Source organism: Pseudorca crassidens, chromosome 4 (assembly GCF_039906515.1).
Source record: "Pseudorca crassidens isolate mPseCra1 chromosome 4, mPseCra1.hap1, whole genome shotgun sequence".
Lineage (NCBI taxonomy): Eukaryota > Metazoa > Chordata > Mammalia > Artiodactyla > Delphinidae > Pseudorca > Pseudorca crassidens.
Genome location: NC_090299.1, coordinates 33,286,819 through 33,306,358, shown reverse-complemented (window position 1 = coordinate 33,306,358; position 19,540 = coordinate 33,286,819). Strand labels below are relative to the sequence as shown.

General features: G+C 36.5%; 1 protein-coding gene across 4 annotated transcripts in view; it reads right to left on the bottom strand.

Moving 5' to 3' along the window:
- Window positions 1-19,540, bottom strand: part of TBCK (TBC1 domain containing kinase) — a 231,272-nt gene that overhangs the window by 59,802 nt on the left and 151,930 nt on the right. For all 4 annotated transcript variants that reach the window (XM_067735397.1, XM_067735395.1, XM_067735394.1 and 1 more), the window contains exon 23: window positions 6,721-6,896. In XM_067735397.1, coding sequence (XP_067591498.1) covers window positions 6,721-6,896 — 176 coding nt within the window. The remainder of the gene's footprint in view (window positions 1-6,720; window positions 6,897-19,540) is intronic.

Below are 19,540 nucleotides of genomic sequence, written 5' to 3'. Positions count from 1 at the left end.
GCTTCTGGGAATAAATATGATAGACACATGGATAAATTAAAAGTTAAGTGTAATTTTCTTCTCAGAGCTGTTTTCAAGCTTTGATTCTACAAGTCACAGAGTGCAGTTTATGTTTAAATTTACAAAAGGGATTTTTTAATCTGTTATAGAATCTAACATAGAATATACAGTATGTAAATCTGAACTGTGATTATCCTAAACTTAATGAATATGCTTTTGTAAGGCATACATACATAATTTTTTGTATCTACTTTCTATTATTCTAACATTTAAATCTGAACAAAGAAGACTTCAAATAAACAATACTAGGATGGAAAAGAGGGACAAAATTTGAGGTAAAATGTTAAAACAGGTAAAAATATTTTATATAAAGAATGGGTATAAAAACCTAGACAACATAGATACTTTAAAAAGGATTGTAATAAAATCAGCATAGATAATAGATAATTTTCAAACATGAACTAATAAAAAGTGACTCAGAAGAATGGATAATCAAATATCTCCCTGGTTAAAAGGCATCAGACTCAGGTGGTTTTATAGACAAGTTTAACTCAATCTATAAGAAACAGATAATTCCTCTTATACAAACTGATTAGACAGTCAATAAAGGGAAAGAGAAATAAAATCTTAAGATCGAATACTAACAAGGACAGACAGGAAAAGAAAATTATAGATTTATCTCACCTATGAGCATAGATGCAGAAAGTCAATACTAGCAAATACTAGCAAATTGAATATAGTCAGTATTACTTTTTTGTAGAGACCTAGTAGACTTTATCTCAAAAATGCAAGGACCACGCAATATCAAAAATTTTAATAATGTAAACATTATCAGATTAAAGGAGGAAAAAAGATGATCCTAATCAATCCTTAATGGAATATGAATTTGATAAAATTCAACACTCATTCAAGTACTCTTAATAATATTGAAGAAGAAGGGAAATTCATTACTCAGAGTATTAATTTTAAAAAAATATCAGGGCTTCCCTGGTGGTGCAGTGGTTGAGAGTCCGCCTGCTGATGCAGGGGACACGGGTTTGTGCCCCGGTCCAGGAGGATCCCACATGCCGCAGAGCGGCTAGGCCTGTGAGCCATGACCACTGAGTCTGCGCGTCCGGAGCCTGTGCTCTGCAACGGAAGAGGCCACAACAGTGAGAGGCCCACATACCGCAAAAAAAAAAAAAAAAAAAAAAAATCAAACTTAATGGTGCAATTAGAAGGATTTTCATTAAATTCAGGTACAAAGAAATCTACCTGCTCTCATCACTTTTATTTTACTTTACTAGAGGTCCTATGCAATGCAGTAAGACACACATACACATAAAATCAGAGATATAATAATAAAAGTAGTAACTAGCAAGAGATAAATGTATTCATATGTATATTGATTGAATTAGCCGCATAAACATCCAAGAGTCTCTACAATCTACTAGATTTAAAAAGCGAATCAATTCCAAAACACTTGGTATTTACCCAAAGGAACTGACAACTTATGTCCACACAAAAATTACACATAGATGTTAATAGCAGCATTATTTATAATAACTAAAACTTAGAAGCAACCAAGATGTCATTCAGTAGATGAATCGTTAAATAAACTGTGGTACAACCAATGGACTATTATTCAGCACTAAAAAATGAGCTATTAAGACATGGAGGAAACAACTATATGACATTCTGGAAAAGGCAAAACTATGGAGATAATAAAAAGATCAGTGTTTGTATCCTAGTGGTTGAGGGCGAAGGGGGATGAATAGGTAGAGCATAGTGGAATTTTAGGGCATTTATACTATAATGATGCATACATGTCATTTATATTTTGTTCAATCCCACAGAATGTACAATACCAAGAGTGAACCCTAATGTAAACCTTGGACTTTGGGTGATGATACTGTGTTAATGTAGGCTCATCAATTGTAACAAATGTTCCACTCTGTGGGGGATGTAGATAATGGGGAGGCTATGCATGTGTGGGGCAGGGAGTATATGGGAAATCTCTGCACTTTCCACTCAATTTTGCTATAAACTTAAAATTGCTTTAAAAAATAAAGTCTATTTTAAAAAAATCAAATGAGTTTGCTAACTATAAAATGAATGTAAAATAAACTAAAATCAAGCAGGAATAATCAACCAGGAAACATAATAGCTTAAAAGATATTATTCATAAAACTAACAAAATAATGTATTTATTCTTCTTAGGGACATCTAATAGAAATCTCTAAATCCACGTGTTCAAAAGTGAGCACTTGATTTTTACCTTCCAACCTGCTCCTGCTATGGTCTTCCTTACATCAGCAAATGAGAACAGCCAAAACACCATCCTTCTAGCCTCAGTCAAAAACTTTGGATTCATCCGCGATTACTCTCTCTTTCGTACCTCACATTCAATGAGTTAGCAAAATCTGTTGGTTCTGTTTTCAAAATATACTTACTACTGTAATAGGGAAGAACAAATCTGACTCCATATTGGATCTGTTTCTTTTACTTTAACCTTTGTATTCTATTGCTTTTGCTGCAAGTTAAGAATGTTGCCTATAGCCTGAAATAAACAGGATAGCCCATTTTCAAGGCTCTGATCTTTAAAGGTATAACACTTTTTCCATTCACATAGAGATAAAAAGTTGCAGAACAGAGAATAACATTTGTCTTGTTGGAGGTTTACAGGAACACCATGACCTGACCTATGTGGACAGCGGTAAGAACAAAGGATTCCGACATCAAGAAGTTTGCAACAACCAACAACATTACCTCCCTTTTTAATATAAAAGAAGCCTGAATTCTAACTTGGGTAAGATGGTTCTTTGGGACATTAGTCCACCATCTTCTTGGTCAGCTGGCTTTCTGCATAAAGCCACTATCCCTTGTTCCAACAACTTGTCTCTCGATTTATTGGCCTGTTGTACGGGAGCAGTATGAGCTTGGACTCAGTAACACTACTTCTCATCACCTCTACTGCTACCCCTTGGTTCTAAGCCATCATAGCTTCGTCCTTGGTCTCCTCTTTTACCTCTGTCCCTCCTATTGTCTATTTCATGTATAGTAGCCAAAGTAATCCTTTTACATGTAAGTCTGATCCTGTCACCACTCTGCTTAAAATCTTCCAATGGCTTCTCATCTCATTTGGTATAAAGCCAAAGTATTAAGGTTACACAAGATCTGAACCACTGATCTCTGTAAATTTATGGCTTCCACACTCCTCTTCACTCATTCCATTCTATATATAGTATCCTTACTGTTCCCCTTACAAAGTATGTTACTACCTTGCACTTGCAAGATGGAATATTTTTTTCTCAAGAAATGTATATAACTCACTCTCTCACTTCCTTTAAGTTCTCTTCTCAAATGTTTCCTTATCAGCTAGGTTTTCTTTGAGTCCCCCACATAAAATAGCAACTCTTCTCTAATGCTCTCCAGAATCCTCCTCCTTGGCATTCTCTATTGCCCTTCTTCTTCATCTTCTCCTTTTAAAAATTGAAATATAGCTGGCATACAATATTATATTAGATTTATGTGTACTAGACAGTGATTTGACATTTGCAGACATTATGAAATGATCACCACCATAAGTCTACTAACCATCTATCCCTATACAAAGTGATAACAATATTATTGACCATATTACTCATGCTGTGTATTACATCCCATGGCTTACTTATTTTATAACTGGAGGTCTGTATCTTTTAATCTTCTTCACCTATTTCACACACACCCCTCTGCCATCTCCTTCTCCTCAGGCAATCACCTGTTTGTTCTCTGTATTTATGAGTCTGGTTTCATTTTGTTTTGTTATTTGTTTGTTTTGTCTTTTAGATTCAACATACAAGCGAGATCATGTGATATCTGTCTTTCTCTGTCTGACTTATTTCACTTACCAAAATAACCTCAAGCTTCATCCATGTTGCTGCAAATGGCAAGATTTCATTCTTTTTTATGGCTGAATAGTACTCTATGTGTGTGTTTAAGTATATACCACATTGTCTTTATTGATTTATCTATTGATGGGACACTTAGGTTGCTTCCATATCTTGGCTATTGTAGATATTGCTGTTATGAACAATGGTGTGTAGATATCTTTTCAAATTAATTTTGTTTTCTTTGAGTAAATACCCAGAAGTGAAACTGCTAAATCATATGGCAGTTATATTTTTAATTTTTTGAGGAACAATTTATATGGTTTTACATAGTGGCTGAACCAATTTACAATCCCACCAACTGTGCGTGCAGGTCCCCTTTTCTCCATGTCCTTGCCAACAATTATCTGTTGTCTTTCTGATGACAGCAATTCTAACAGGTGTGAGTGGGTATTGAATTGTGGTTTTAATTTGCATTTCCCTGATGATTAGTCATGTTGATATGTATCTGTTGGCCATCTGTATGTCTTCTTTGGAAAAATGTCTATTCAGGTCCCCTGCCCATTTCTTAATTGGGTTTTTGTTTTTTTGATGTTGAGTTGTATGAGTTCTTTGTATATTTTGGATATTAACCTCTTACTGAATATATGGTTTGCAAATATCTTCTCCCATTTATTAGGTTGTCTTTTCGTCCTGTTGATAGTTTTCTTTGCTGTACAAAAGCTTTTAAGCTTGATGTAGTCCCATTTGTTTATCCTTATTCTTCTTTACTTTCCTCTATGGCACCTAAAGGCCACTAAATGTCCAACAATACATGAATGGATAAAAAAAGTGTGGTGTATATGTATACAACGGAATATTACTCAGCCATTAAGAAAAAAAGAAATCTTGCCATTTGTGACAACATGGTTGATCCAGAGAATATTATGCTAAGTGAAATAAGTAGGACAGAGAAAGACAAGTACCACATGATTTCACTTATATGTGGAATCTAAAAAACACACTAATTGTTTACCTTTTTTGCTTATTGTCTATATATCCTCCACTAAATGCAAATTCTATGAGGACAGGTACTCTTTTCACTGCTTTAGCCCCAGTAACTAGAATGGTATCTGTTTTACCGTATGTATTCAGACATATTGTTGAAAAATAATGCATTGGTTTTTATACTATTCAGTATATTTTTCTTTATGGTTGAAATATATCATAAAAAAAATGAAATAAATTCTAAAGAAAAGTAAACTAAAACTTGAATATCCTTCAGATAGCAACATTTCATGTAAATAGTGTAGTATATTCTTCTCTTCCATTCTTAGTATTGTTGTTGATGGGGATAATATATCTGACTTATGAGTACACAGAAAAGTCAGTTGTTTTAAAAAATTATTTATTTATTTATTATACAGCAGGTTCTTATTAGTTATCTATTTTATACTTATGAAAAGTTAGTTTTATATCACAAAGTTTTAGCAAATTGACCCAGAACTCTGAGACTTACCATAATTAGGAATATATAAAGTGACTTGGGGTTTAGTGACATTCAAACAAAAATTTAGTGACATTTTAAACAAAAATCTCATTTCAGACGAGGGTGTAAGGGAAAAGGTTTAAAACCACTTAAATTTAAAATGAACAGTGACTTTTCCTAGTAAAATTTTACTTTATCACAAAATGAAAGTCTCACATTACTTGAGTTGTCAATATTCTTATTTTGAGCTTTTAAAATCAACTACTCAATCTTTTTGTTTCACTCAGGAGTTAAAATGTAGTGGACAAATAGCATAGAACATGAGTGACGTCAGTGAGAGTGGCAGAGTAGGGATCTCAGAAAAGCTGCTCCTCCAAAACATAATGAGAATACTGGTAAAGATTATCAAAATGAACTTGTTAGAATTCTGAAAATTAAACAAAGGTCTGCAGCAATGTATGCAGTACAGTCAAAAGAAATACCTCTATTTCAGTAAGAATGTGAGTTCTGTGGTGCTTTAGTTTGCCCTACTCTCATTTCCTTCTCCTCAGCTCCACCTTAAAAACCAACAGTCTCACAAACCAGAAGTCTAGCAATCACTGGACAGGACAGAGTGGTTTTAGAGCTCCCAAAAAGTATCATTTCAGGGAATTATGATTACTTGACATGTCTTCCAGTTCCCTAGAAACCTCTCTTCACAGTGTTTGCCTTTATTTGACCTGACTCAGAACCCTCTCTGTTCAAAGAGACTTTTCTCTGGAGGTATCTGTCAAAAAGAGTCAGCAGCAATTGTTTAATATTGTAGCTGTCTGAGGTAGCCATAACAGTTGGAGCAAAGAAGAAGCTGACAATAAAAATTAAAAACTAAAATTAAAAGCTGGGGAACACAATGTCCATAGGGGTATGTGAAAGTGCTAACAGGATCCTGGGAATCTAGAACTCTGTCAATGCGAACATAGGATGTTTGGATGCACAGGAAAGACCTGAGAAGCCCTTAAGCTCTCACCTTTGGTTGACCACAAGACCTGAAATAGTTGTATGAATACAATCACATATTAGAAGATAGCTATGTTAAAAAGACATAAGTGGGGCTTCCCTGGTGGCACAGTGGTTGAGAGTCCGCCTGCCGATGCAGGGGACGCGGGTTTGTGCCCCAGTCCGGGAGGATCCCGCATGCCGCGGAGCGGCTGGGCCCATGCGCTACGGCCGCTGAGCCTGCGCGTCTGGAGCCTGTGCTCTGCGACGGGAGAGGCCACAACAGTGAGAGGCCCGCATACCGTTAAAAAAAAAAAAAAAAAAGACATAAGTGATAATAGTATATGAACAATACTGATACTTAAGTATACTAATATAACATCCATCTTCTTTTAGAGTTTATGAATTAAATCAGCAATTACATACCAGATCTGTTTTTGGAGGATCTGGACACTCAGTGGAGAAATAAGGTGTTGAACTTCTGACTCCACTGCTATCAGAAGTTGGCTTTGGAGGTTGAGCATGCTGTCTGTAAGTAGCACTTTTAGGAGTCCAACAAAACAGGTTGATTGATTCTCGCACACAACGTTCAATGTCAATTTCTAGATAGAAAAATTAAAAAAAAAGCAAACATAGAATTTGGATTGCTCTATTTATGTAAAAATCACAATTTTTCCTAAATACATATACACAAATATGGCTAAGATGATAACTAATTAGAAAAGATGACACTAAAAAAGTAATCTAGATACTAATCAGCATATTTATGATTGGAATGGTAGAGGGTATCTGGTATTACTATGTAGATACATATACACATATATTTACATTTGTAAATATATACATACATTTTTATGTGTGATTTTTGGGTATTATTATCTATATATAGATACACATACATATAGTATATGTGTTTATATATTTCAGTGTATCACTATTTAAACATTTAAATATAACACATTTCCTTATTAGAGAATCTTAACTTTGATAATATTTTCACTTTCTCAAATTAAAGGTTGGGTAGAAGGAAGGCTAGAATTTGGGAGTGGGCAAACAAAAGATTCAGAAGTTAATAGACATACTTTAAGTAAAGTGTAATGAAAGTTTCATTTCCATATATTAAAGATGATATAAAATAATCAGGGCAAAACTAATTAAAATCTCAGTTCAGCATTTCTCCCCTTTTTAAAAAAGAATTTCTTGATTTAACTGCAAAAAAGTATAAGTGGGGCTTCCCTGGTGGTGCAGTGGTTGAGAGTCCGCCTGCCGATGCAGGGGACACGGGTTCGTGCCCCAGTCCGGGAAGATCCCACATGCCGCAGAGCGGCTAGGCCCGTGAGCCATGGCCGCTGAGCCTGCGCGTCCGGAGCCTGTGCTCCGCAACGGGAGAGGCCACGACAGTGAGAGGCCCGCATAGCACACACAAAAAAAGTATGTGAGGTTTCATATAGACAGAAATTAAATGTACTCAATTAAAATAATAAAAAATACTTCCATAGAAGATTTCGCCTTCTTTCTCAGATTTGAAAGAAATTTAAACATCTTTGATACAGAGGTAATATACACAGGAAAGTTATTACAATGCCAAATTATTGTTTGTGTGTTTTGATAGGACTGTAACTCTTTAGGAGGTTAATATTCCTGATGGAGAGTAAGCTGTTACTCTACAGGGAAAGTGGAGCTATGATAGAAAAGCAGTAGAAATTCAAGAAGTTTACTAGGATGAAGGAGTTTATTAGCATGGACTAGCTTTTCCATTTCTATATTTGTAATATTAGTAAATGGCAGATATTATCATTTCCTCTGCAAAAGTCCAAGTGTGTCAGTTCAGATAAGCAATGAAGAAAAATATATTACATTCCTTACAAAGGGGTAAGGTCCCTATTTCTCTTTTTGAAATGAAGAGCTTATATATAAGGGGAAAAGGAAATAGACATTTAAGTTGATCCTGTGAATGGTGCATGAATCAGGCACTTATAGAATTATCTGCTTTTATAAGGTGGAAAACCCTTAGAGGAGGGCAGGGAAATTGACACTTAATGAGCATCTACTGTGTGACAGGTGTTGTATACTTTCACATAGCCCATTTAATTCTTACAGTGATTATTATAGACAGGTACTGCACTCCCCTCATTTCTGCTGAAGATGAAGAAACTAAGACATAAACAAGCTAAGTGACTGAATGTGTTAAGTGTTTTTATTACGAGTAGAATATCTGAAGTTACTAAAGGGTTATAAGGCATCTTTCATTTCCCAATTTATTTAGATTTGGGAAACAACAGCCAGCAGGTCTAGAAAGACCAGTTACTCAATTAAACATTCCTTTATCTGCTATTAGTGATGTTTGCCAACTTCACAGCTGGTTACTTCCATGGCTGCACAAAAAGGTCAGATTTCATCACCCCCATATGTTATTCCTAACATAAAATCTATGAAACAGAGTTAAACATGTTTTGAGGAATGGACCTATTTATTTGAGAAACTGTCAATACAGTGAAATGCATTCTTTTAAAAAGTTCTGTAATATTGTCAACTTGATATTCCACAAAGAGAAGAATACAGACACCAATGAGAAGAAAAATAAAAGTTCAAGATACGTTCCTCTACTCCACTTAAGATGGAAGAGATGTGCTCAATTCATTTTAGAACATTTCCAATTAATACGGTTAAGATAAAAATTTGCAGCTAAAGAGAGAAAACTTCGTCACCTTAAAAAAGTTTATCCACTTCACACTGTTTAATCTCCAAAGGAAAAGAATTTTGGACCATAAATTTTGCATCTGCAGTGCTCAAATCAGTTTGACATATCTGTCACCCATTAAAAGCTTGAAAGTCAAGTTAATGATGCAGATCAGAGCTTGTAGTTCAGTCCTTAAATCACTGGCAATGGAAAAGTCATTTGTATCTGGTTCCAGAACACCCTACCAATACCATAAAAGGTTTACAGTGAATCTTGAGAATTTACTGGCATCCACCCCGATTTGAGCTTGATTACTACTGGCAGATATCCCATTCTCCACTCACTTGACCCACGTCACCTTCTCCATCTCAAAATCCTTCCAAAGTACTTTATCATAACCAAAATATTATGAAAAGTACTTTATAAACTGTACATTAAAATATGTAATTATTCTTTTAAAAATAATCTCTCATCCTAAAGCACTACTACTTTCTATCTTGCATTTTCATTTTGATACAATGCGTTTGTGAAAAAGTATGTACCCTGGATATGGTTTCTCAGTTTTGATTCCAAGCTCCATGAGGTACTTTGTGACTCAGAGAAATAATTTCTCTAAATCTCATTTTCTTTATCCTCATCCATTACTATTGTTTTCTCTCATAAATACGGAACTATTTTCAAAATGATAAAATGCAACTCATGATTCATTTGGGCAAGGGTAGGTAGAAAAGACAGCTCGCCTGAAGCCCTTCATTGTCTTGCTTTAATGACTATGAAATGCTTCCTAGATATAGTGAACAGCTGTTGACATGGCACTTCTCTTTACCATCATCTAATTCCCTTTGGTTCATCCCTAATTTGGGGGCTAAGATATTATTTTCTCTCTCTAGATTTACTGCATTATTTTGGTGGAACACATTTTCTAGTAATTTCTAGGAAAGGATGCACAGAAGGCAAATTACTTTGGAATTGTCTATTAATATATTTATTCTGCCTTTGACTGATAGTTAGGCTAGGCATAACATTCTAGGATTGATTTATTTTTCTACAGAGTTATGTAAGGCAAGGGTTCCATTGTCTTTCTTCTGAGAAATCTGATGCAATCTTGATTTGAGATCACTTGTTCATGATTTTCCACCTATCTGTAAACTTTTAGGATCCCTGGTGTTCTGAAATTTCATAATGATACATGTAATTGTGTATCACTTAATTGATGGTCTTTTTGTAATCCTTCAGTTATAGAAAAAGTTATTGTTTGATGTCTGTAATAATTTCTTTCTCACTGTTTTTCCTCTTCTCTTTTCTTTCATAAGAAGAGTCCTGAACATCCTGTATAAATTTCCTAATAATTTTGCCTTTTCCTCTTACTTTCCCTCTATATTTTGGTTCTATTCTCTGAGAGATTTCCTAAGCTTTATCATACACCTCTTTCATATAAAGCTCATTGCATTTCCACATCATTTTTAATTTCCAGTAAATCTTTTTTGTTGTTACTTAAAAATTTCTGATTTTTCATAGTTATCATATCTTCTCATAATTGTTTTTCTGAGGATAGTCCTTTATTCAGTTGGTGCTGTTCTGTGTTTTTTAGCTGGAGGCTTTCCCTAGAGGTTTGGTGATCAATGACTGCATATTTAAAAGAATAGCACTAAATATCAGATTGGAAGTTTTGTGTATGTGGGTAGGGCTTCACTATAGGTAACCTGGGGACATGGTCATTTGTTAGAGGACCCCTATAAGTAAGGTATTTCTCTTTTTGGGAACTTTCCATCTCTCCAGAGGATAATTCTTTAATCTGTCTAAACTAACCTTTGCCAACATTCTGGGAATTGACCATGGATGAGCCTGGGGATTGTAACTATGAACATTTCCTCACTCTGGCTCTCTGCTATGCTACTGACTCTGTGTCTCAAGTCTCTATGATTCGACTACTCCAAAAATGTACCTCCAAATTTACTGTATCTATGGTCATGTTTTGTAAAATTTGCAAAAGTAAAAATATCTAAACCACAATCAGTGAAAACTGTTGTCTTTACACCAATTTCCCCTCCATTACACTTCCTCTTGTGTTAGGCAACATAGTGGCTGTGGATACTTTGATATAACTAAGCTAAATTCAAGATATATTTATTATGGTTTAATGGGTATTCTACTGTTATTTGAAGTCACTCTGGGGTATTGACATAGATTTTTCTCCTTGACCAGAGTCTAGTCAGGCTCCTCTAAGCCTTTTCTTGACTATGCCTCAACCTTGGCCTATAAAGACTTGAACAAAACTCTTAACATAGTTTATAGCAATTCAATGTCACATCCCTCAGATTACCCTAACGCCCTATAAACGCCTGCCTGAGAAAAAACAAGGCTGCCAGAAGAATTTAGCATTTGTTCCAGTCAATACCTGAAGACAGGGTCCCTGTCTTCTAGCCTCTGTAGGAAGGTAGGAGCCTAACTTTGGTAAGTGTTAGTTAGCAAACACAGATATATTTCACATGGACCAATGCCCCCCTTCACACTTTTTATAATTTTTCACTTCCCTGAATCTTCTAGTCTCCTCCCTCCCTATTCCCTCATTCTCCCTTTAAAATGCCCAGGCACCTCTGTACAAATTGAAGTTGAGCTCAATTCATGCTGGACTATTATTGCAACAGTGTATTACTGACTAAAACCTGTGCTTACCACTTTAATGAGTGTCTGGCTTGTTTTTCTTTGACAGTATAGCAAAATTATTGCTAGCTCTAGGAATGACTTCCTGGAATACTCCCACCACCCACTATACAGGAGTAGAGGTCGTAATGCAGTGTGAATGTGTTCTAGCAGTAGAAGTTTATGGGCAGGCGAAACATAGTTGACATGTACATAGCTAAAACCAGACTGAAAAATTCTTCCAAATATTAAACATGTGAAACTGTAAGCAGAGAATTAGGTTCTCATTGATGCCTGATTAAAAGAGAAATATTCTCCTTCTAGAAATATACTTCAATAATGCTACATATACAGTTATAAGTGTACCATTAACTTTTTTTCTTTTTTTGATAGGAACCTCACAAAAAATAGCATTTCTGTATTTATAGAAAACAAACTTGTAGCACTAAAACAAACAGAAGCGACACCTGTGCTAAGTCATATGTTTTATGCATTACTACTATAAATAATAAAAAACAAATTTCAACCAACCCTGTCAGTGAAAAGACAGATTATCTATTTTTTCTATAGAAAATATTGCATAATTATTGTTATATGAAGAGATGATCAATGAATATGAAGCAAAAGAGGAGGAAAAATATAGAGGTATGTCAGACATTTAATGAATAAAAATATTATGCTATTTTTCTGTTTTGTAATTTGTTGTGATCTCTTTGCTCATGCTAAATATTCTTTTAATAGCCTAATTTTGTATTGTAATTTATAACCTCTCCTTAAAGAGGGGCATCTCCCCACACTGCATAAGCTTCAGGCCACAAAATTTAGATCTGCCCCTATCTTCCAGTCTTCTGCTAGGTGGCAGAGGAACAGACTCTTGGCTAAGAGGGTGGGAGCAAAGATTTGTAAGGGTGAATGAAATGAAACTGTTCCGTATGCATACATACATTCAACTGTTCCTTCTCTGGTTTTCTGCCTCATCTTTTCTTTCACTTTCAATTTCTGAGACCTTTTGGTGCTCTGCATCAAGAACTGGCTTGCTTCTTTTTGGTATCCTCCTTTGCAGGAAGGTTTAATATTCTCTGATTTATTAAGTGAGTTACTACTGATGTAATTGCTTTCTATCTTCCAACTATTTGTTGACATTTCTTGTCTACTAGTGCTCTTTTTACACTCTCTTTGTTTTTAAAATTACTCTTTCTTCATTCCCTTACTGTCACTTTAGTGATGTTTCAGAAGGTAGCAGAGACAAACATGTATACAGTCTGTCATTCTTAATTGGAAAAGTTTCAAATTTTAAAGGCTGTGGTTCAAAAGGGGTGGGAATGAAGTTAGGAGACGGGCATGGTGAGCTTGACGTTTCACCCCCTTGGTCTAGCTCCAGGTCTGCAAATTAGCAGTTAAGATATTTGCTCAGAAAGCAGTATAATAACAATGCCACACTGCTAAGATTAACTCAGGAGGCAGCATGATCTGCGTTTGAATCAATTCAATTATTTACAAGTTGTACATCTTTGGTCAACTCATTTTTCTGTATCTCTTTTCTCAATCGTAAAACAGGAATGATAATACTTAATTCCCGGACTGTTACGAGGTATAAATAAGATTATTCCAGCACACAGTAGGAACTTAAGTATTTTACAGACAAATTTTTAGATACATAAAAAACATAAAAAATTTTAGCACTTCAACTAAAATTAAAAAAAGTATAAGCCTTAGATCCCACTAAGTCTGCCTTCTTGTTTTAAACCCAGTTGAAAAATAAGGAAGGGACTTCCCTGCTGGTCCAGTGGTTAGGACTCTGTGCTTCCATTGCAGGGGCATGGGTTCGATCCCTGGTCAGGGAACTAAGATCCTGTATGCCATGTGGAATGGCCAAAAAAAAAAAAAAAAAGGAAAGAAAGAAAAATAGGCTAGTTTTCCACTTTGCAACTGGTAGATTTCTCTTTAGAAAGAGATTGCCTTTTAAACAGTAGTCTTTTCTACTTTTCAAAATCCAAAGACTTAGGATATCATTCAGTGTTAAAAAGAAATGAGCTATCAAGCTACAAGCAGACGTGGAGGAAAAAGTATGAATAGGCTGTATCCTCTATGATTCCTATTACATGACATTCTGGAAAAGGCAAAACTTTATAAGGACAGTAAAAAGATCACTGGTTGTCAAGGTTTCGGTGAGTGAGGGGAGCAGGAGAGGAGGAATGAATAGTTGAAGCACAGGGAATTTTTAGGGTGGTGAAACTGTTCTGTATAATACTGCAATGGTGAATACATGACATTATGCATTTATTGAAACCTACAGAACTCTACAATACAACCTTAATGTGTACTATAGAATTCAATTAACAATAATGTAAGATACTAAGGCAAGATGTTAAAAATAGGAGAAATAATGAGCAGGGAAGAAGAGAAATACAGGAACTCTGTACTACCTGCTCAACTTTTCTGTAAACTGCTCTAAAAAAAGTATAGTCTATTAATTAAAAAAAACAAAAAACAGGGACACAGGAGTGACATCAGTAAAAATGGCACAGTAGATGTCTCCAAGGGCACTACTTTTTAAATAAGTTTTTTTTTTTTAAAGAACTACTGAAAGAAGTTAAAATTCTGTAATCATGTCAACATCCTTGTATTATAGTTGATTTATCTCTTGACTAGGGTAACAAATTATGACTTTTCATTCAAATGCAAAATAAACTTCATTGACAAAAAAATACTACCACTTAAAAAAAAAACTCTGTGCATTATACTGGACATTTACCAGACATTATGGATTTGCAAGAATTAGAATATTAATAATTTATCCTAATTCTGTAATCACATGACAAAAGGAGTCACTGAAGCCATTTCGGAATAACTTGGCTTACACAAGACATTTAACATATTGGGCAATTTGACAGAAACATTTCCTTCCCTACTCTAAAATTCTCATCTGTACTTAACAATAGTATGATTATTGCTCCATACCACACTTTGAGATAATAAGCCCATGGTTGTCTTTGTGAGGCAGGTAGGGAGGGAATAAGTAGACAGGAGAACTGCTAAGGATAGAAAATAAATGATTTTGTATATCCAAACAACAACCATAAAACATGGCTTGCTTAAATGAAGGAAGATAAGTTGTAGAGATAATGTTTTACATTTAAAATGGGTTAAAATTTGTTAAAGTCAAGTTTCTATATGCTGTTCACTGACAAACGACTAACAGGCAGAAAGAAAAGAAATGGCTATGGAAACCTTCAAGATGGCAGAGGAGTAAGACATGAAGATCACCTTGCTCCCCACAAATACACCATAAATACATCTACATGTGGAACAACTCCTACAGAACATCTACTGAACACTGGCAGAAGACCTCAGACTTCCCAAAAGCCAAGAAAATCCCCACACACTGGGGTAGGGCAAAAAAAAAAAGAAAAAAACAGAGACGAAAGAATACGGACGGTACCTGCACCTCTGGGAGGGAGCTGTGAAGGAAGAAAGGTTTCCACACAATGGAAGCCCCTTCACAGGCAGAGACGGGGGGTGGCGGGGGGGCTTTGGAGCCACGGAGGAGAGTGCAGCAACAGGGCTGTGGAGGGCAAAGTGGAGAGATTCCCGCAAAGGGGATCGGTGCCGACCAGCACTCACCAGCCCGAGAGGCTTGTCTGCTCACCCACAGGGGCGGGTGGGGGCTGGGAGCTGAGGCTCAGGCTTCAGAGGTCAGACCCCAGGGAGAGGACTGGGGTTGGCTGCATGAACACAGTCTGAAGGGGGCTAGTGTGCCACAGCTAGCTGGGAGGGAGTCCTGGAAAAGGTCTGGAGCTGCTGAAGAGGCAAGAGACCATTGTTTCAGGGTGCGTGAGGAGGGGGGATTCAGAGCACCACCTAAATGAGCTCCAGAGACAGGCATGAGCCATGGCTATCAGCGCGGATACCAGAGACCGACATGAAATGCTAAGGCTGCTGCTGCAGCCACCAAGAAGCCCGTGTGCAAGCACAGGTCACTATCCACATCTCCCCTCCTGGGAGCCTGTGCAGCCCGCCAATGCCAGGGTCCCGTGATCCAGGGACAACTTCCCTGGGAGAACACACAGAGCACCTCAGGCTGTTGCAACATCATGTGGGTCTCTGCAGCTGCAGGCTTGCCCCGCATTCCGTACTCCTCCCTCCCCCCACGCCCGGCCTGAGTGAGCCAGAGCCCCCTAATCAGCTGCTCCTTTAACCCTGTCCTGTCTGGGTGGGAACAGACTCCCTCAGGTGACCTACACATAGAGGCGGGGCCAAATCCAAAGCTGAACCCCAGGAACCGTGTAAACAAAGAAAAGAAAGGGAAATCTCCCCAAGCAGCCTCAGGAGCAGCAGATTAAATCTCCACAGTCAACTTGATGTACCCTGCATCTCTGGAATACCTGAGTAGACAACGAATCATCCCAAAATTGAGGTGGTGGACTTTGCGAGCAACTGTAGACTTGGGGTTTGTTGTCTGCAACTAATTTGTTTTTGATTTTTATGTTTATCTTAGCATAGCTTTTAGAGCTTATCATCATTGGTGGATTTGTTTATTGGTTTGGTTGCTCTCTTCCTCCTTCTGTTTTTAAATATAGATATACCTATATTTTTCCTTTTTCTCTTTTTGTGAGTGTGTGTGTGTATGCTTCCTTGTATGACTTTGTCTGTTTAGCTTTGCTTTGACCATTTATCCTAGGGTTCTGTCTGTCCATTTTTTTTTTTAAGTATAGTTTTTAGCGCTCATTATCATTGGTGGATTTGTTTTTTGGTTTGGTTGCTCTCTTCTATTTTTTACTATAAATTTTTAATAATTTTAAAATATTTTTAATTTTAATTATTTTATTTTTTTTTCTCCTTTCTTTTTTTCTTCTTTTTCTTCTAAGCCATGTGGCTGACAGGGTCTTGGTGCTCCAGCCAGGTGTCAGGCCTGTGCCTCTGAGGTAGGAGAACCAAGTACGGGACAGTGCTCCACTAGAGACAACCTGGCTCCATGTAATATCAAATGGTGAAGGCTCTCTCAGAGATCTCCATCTCAACGCTAAGACCCAGCTCCACTCAAAGACCAGTAAGCTACACTGCTGGACACTCTATGCCAAACAACAGGAACACAACCCCACCCATTAGCAGAAAGGCTGCCTAACAACATAATAAGGTCAAAGACACCCCAAAACACACCACCAGACGTGGCCCTGCCCACCAGAAAGACAAGATCCAGCCACATCCACCAGAATACGGGCACTAATCCCCTCCACCAGAAAGCTTACATAACCTACTGAACCAACCTAAGCACTGGGGGCAGACACCAAAAACAACAGGAACTATGAACCTGCAGCCTGAGCAAAGGGGACCCCAAACACAGTAAGTTAAGCAAACTGAGAAGACAGAAAAACACATAGCAGATGAAGGAGCGAGGTAAAAACCCACCAGACCAAACAAATGAAGAAGAAGTAGGCAGTCCACCTGAAAAAGAATTCAGAGTAATGATAGTAAACATGATCCAAAATCTTGGAAACAGAAAGGAGAAAATACAAGAAACGTTTAACAAGGACCTAGAAGAAATAAAGAGCAAAGAAACAATGATGAACAACACAATAAATGAAATTAAAAATTCTCTAGAAGGAATAAATAGCAGAATACCTGAGGCAGCAGAATGGAAGAGTGACCTGGAAGATAAAATAGTGGAAATAACTACTGCAGAGCAGAATAATGAAAAAAGAATGAAAAGAATTGAGGACAGTCTCAGAGACCTCTGGGATAACATTAAACGCACCAACATTTGAATTATAGGGGTCCCAGAAGAAGAAGAGAAAAAGAAAGGGACTGAGAAAATATTTGAAGGGATTATAGTTGAAAACTTCCCTAATATGGGAAAGGAAATAGTCAAGTGCAGGAAGCACAGAGAGTCCCATACAGGAAAAATCCAAGGAGAAACACACCAAGACACGTATGAAAAATTAAATACAAAGAAAAAATATTAAAAGCACCAAGGGAAAAACAACAAATAACACAAAAGGAAATCTCCGTAAGGTTAACAGCTGATCTTTCAGCAGAAACTCTGCAAGCCAGAGGGAGTGGCAAGACATATTTAAAGTGATGAAGGAAAAAAACCTACAACCAAGATTACTCTACCCAGCAAGGATCTCATTCAGATTTGACGGAGAAATTAAAACCTTTACAGACAAGCAAAAGGTAACAGAATTCAGCACTACCAAACCAGCTTTACAACAAATGCAAAAAGAACTTCTTTAGGCAGGAAACAAAAGAGAAGGAAAAGACCTACAATAAAAAACCCAAAATAATTACGAAAATGGTAATAGGAACATACATATCGATAATTATCTTAAATGTAAAGGGATTAAATGCTCCCACCAAAAGACATAGACTGGCTGAATGGATACGAAAACAAGACCAGTACATATGCTGTCTACAACACACCCACTTCAGACCTAGGGAAACATACAGACTGAAAGTGAGGGGATGGAAAAAGATATTCCATGCAAATGGAAATCAAAAGAAAGCTGGAGTAGCAAAACTCATATCAGAAAAAACAGACTTTAAAATAAAGACTATTACAAGAGACAAAGAAGGACACTACATAACGATCAAGGGATCAATCCAAGAAGAATATATAACAATTGTAAATATTTATGCACCCAACATAGGAGCACCTCAATACATAAGGCAGATGCTAACAGCCATAAAAGGGGAATCGACAGTAACACAATCAGAGTAGGGGACTTTAACACCCTACTTTCACAAATGGACAGACCATCCAAAATGAAAATAAATAAGGAAACAAATGACACATTAAACAAGATGGACTTAATTGATATTTATAGGACATTCCATCCAAAAACAGCAGATTACACTTTCTTCTCAAGTGCGCATGGAATATTCTCCAGGACAGATCACATCTTGGGTCACAAATCAAGCCTTGGTAAATTTAAGAAAACTGAAATCATATCAAGTACCTTTTCCAACCACAGTGCTATGAGACTAAATATCAATTACAGGAAAAAATCTGTAAAAAATACAAACACATGGAGGATAAATAATACACTACTTAATAAACAAGAGATCACTGAAGAAATAAAAGAGGAAATAAAAAAATACATAGAAACAAATGACAATGAAAACTCTACAACTGAAAACCTATGGGATGCAGCAAAAGCAGTTCTAACAGAGAAGTTTATAGCAATACACTCCTACCTCAAGAAACAAGAAACATCTCAAATAAAAAACCTAACCTTATACCTTACACTCTAAAGCAATCAGAGAAAGAAGAACAAAAAAACCCCAAAGTTAGCAGAAGGAAAGAAATCATGAAGATCAGATCAGTAATAAATGAAAAAGAAATGAAGGAAACAATAGCAAAGATCAATAAAACTAAAGGCTGGTTCTTTGAGAAGATAAACAAAATTGATAAAGCACTAGCCAGACTCATCAAGAAAAAAAGGGAGAATACTCAACTCAAAAGAATAAGAAATGAAAAAGGAGAAGTAACAACTAATACTGCAGAAATGCAAAGGATCATGAGAGATTACTAAAAGCAAGTATACGCCAATAAAATGGACAACCTCGAAGAAATGAACACATTCTTAGAAAAGCACAACCTTCTGAACCTGAACCAAGAAGAAATAGAAAAAAATAAACAGAGCAATCACAAGCACTGAAATTGAAACTGTGATTAAAAATCTTCCAACAAACAAAAGCCCAGGACCAGATGGCTTCACAGGCAAATTCTATCGAACATTTAGAGAGGAGCTAACACCTATCCTTCTCAAAGTCTTCCAAAGTATAGCTGAGGGAGGAACACTCCCAAACCCATTCTACAAGGCAAACATCATCCAGATACCAAAACCAGACAAAGAAGTGACAAAGAAAGAAAACTACAGGCCAATATCACTGATGAACATAGATGGAAAAATTCTCAACAAA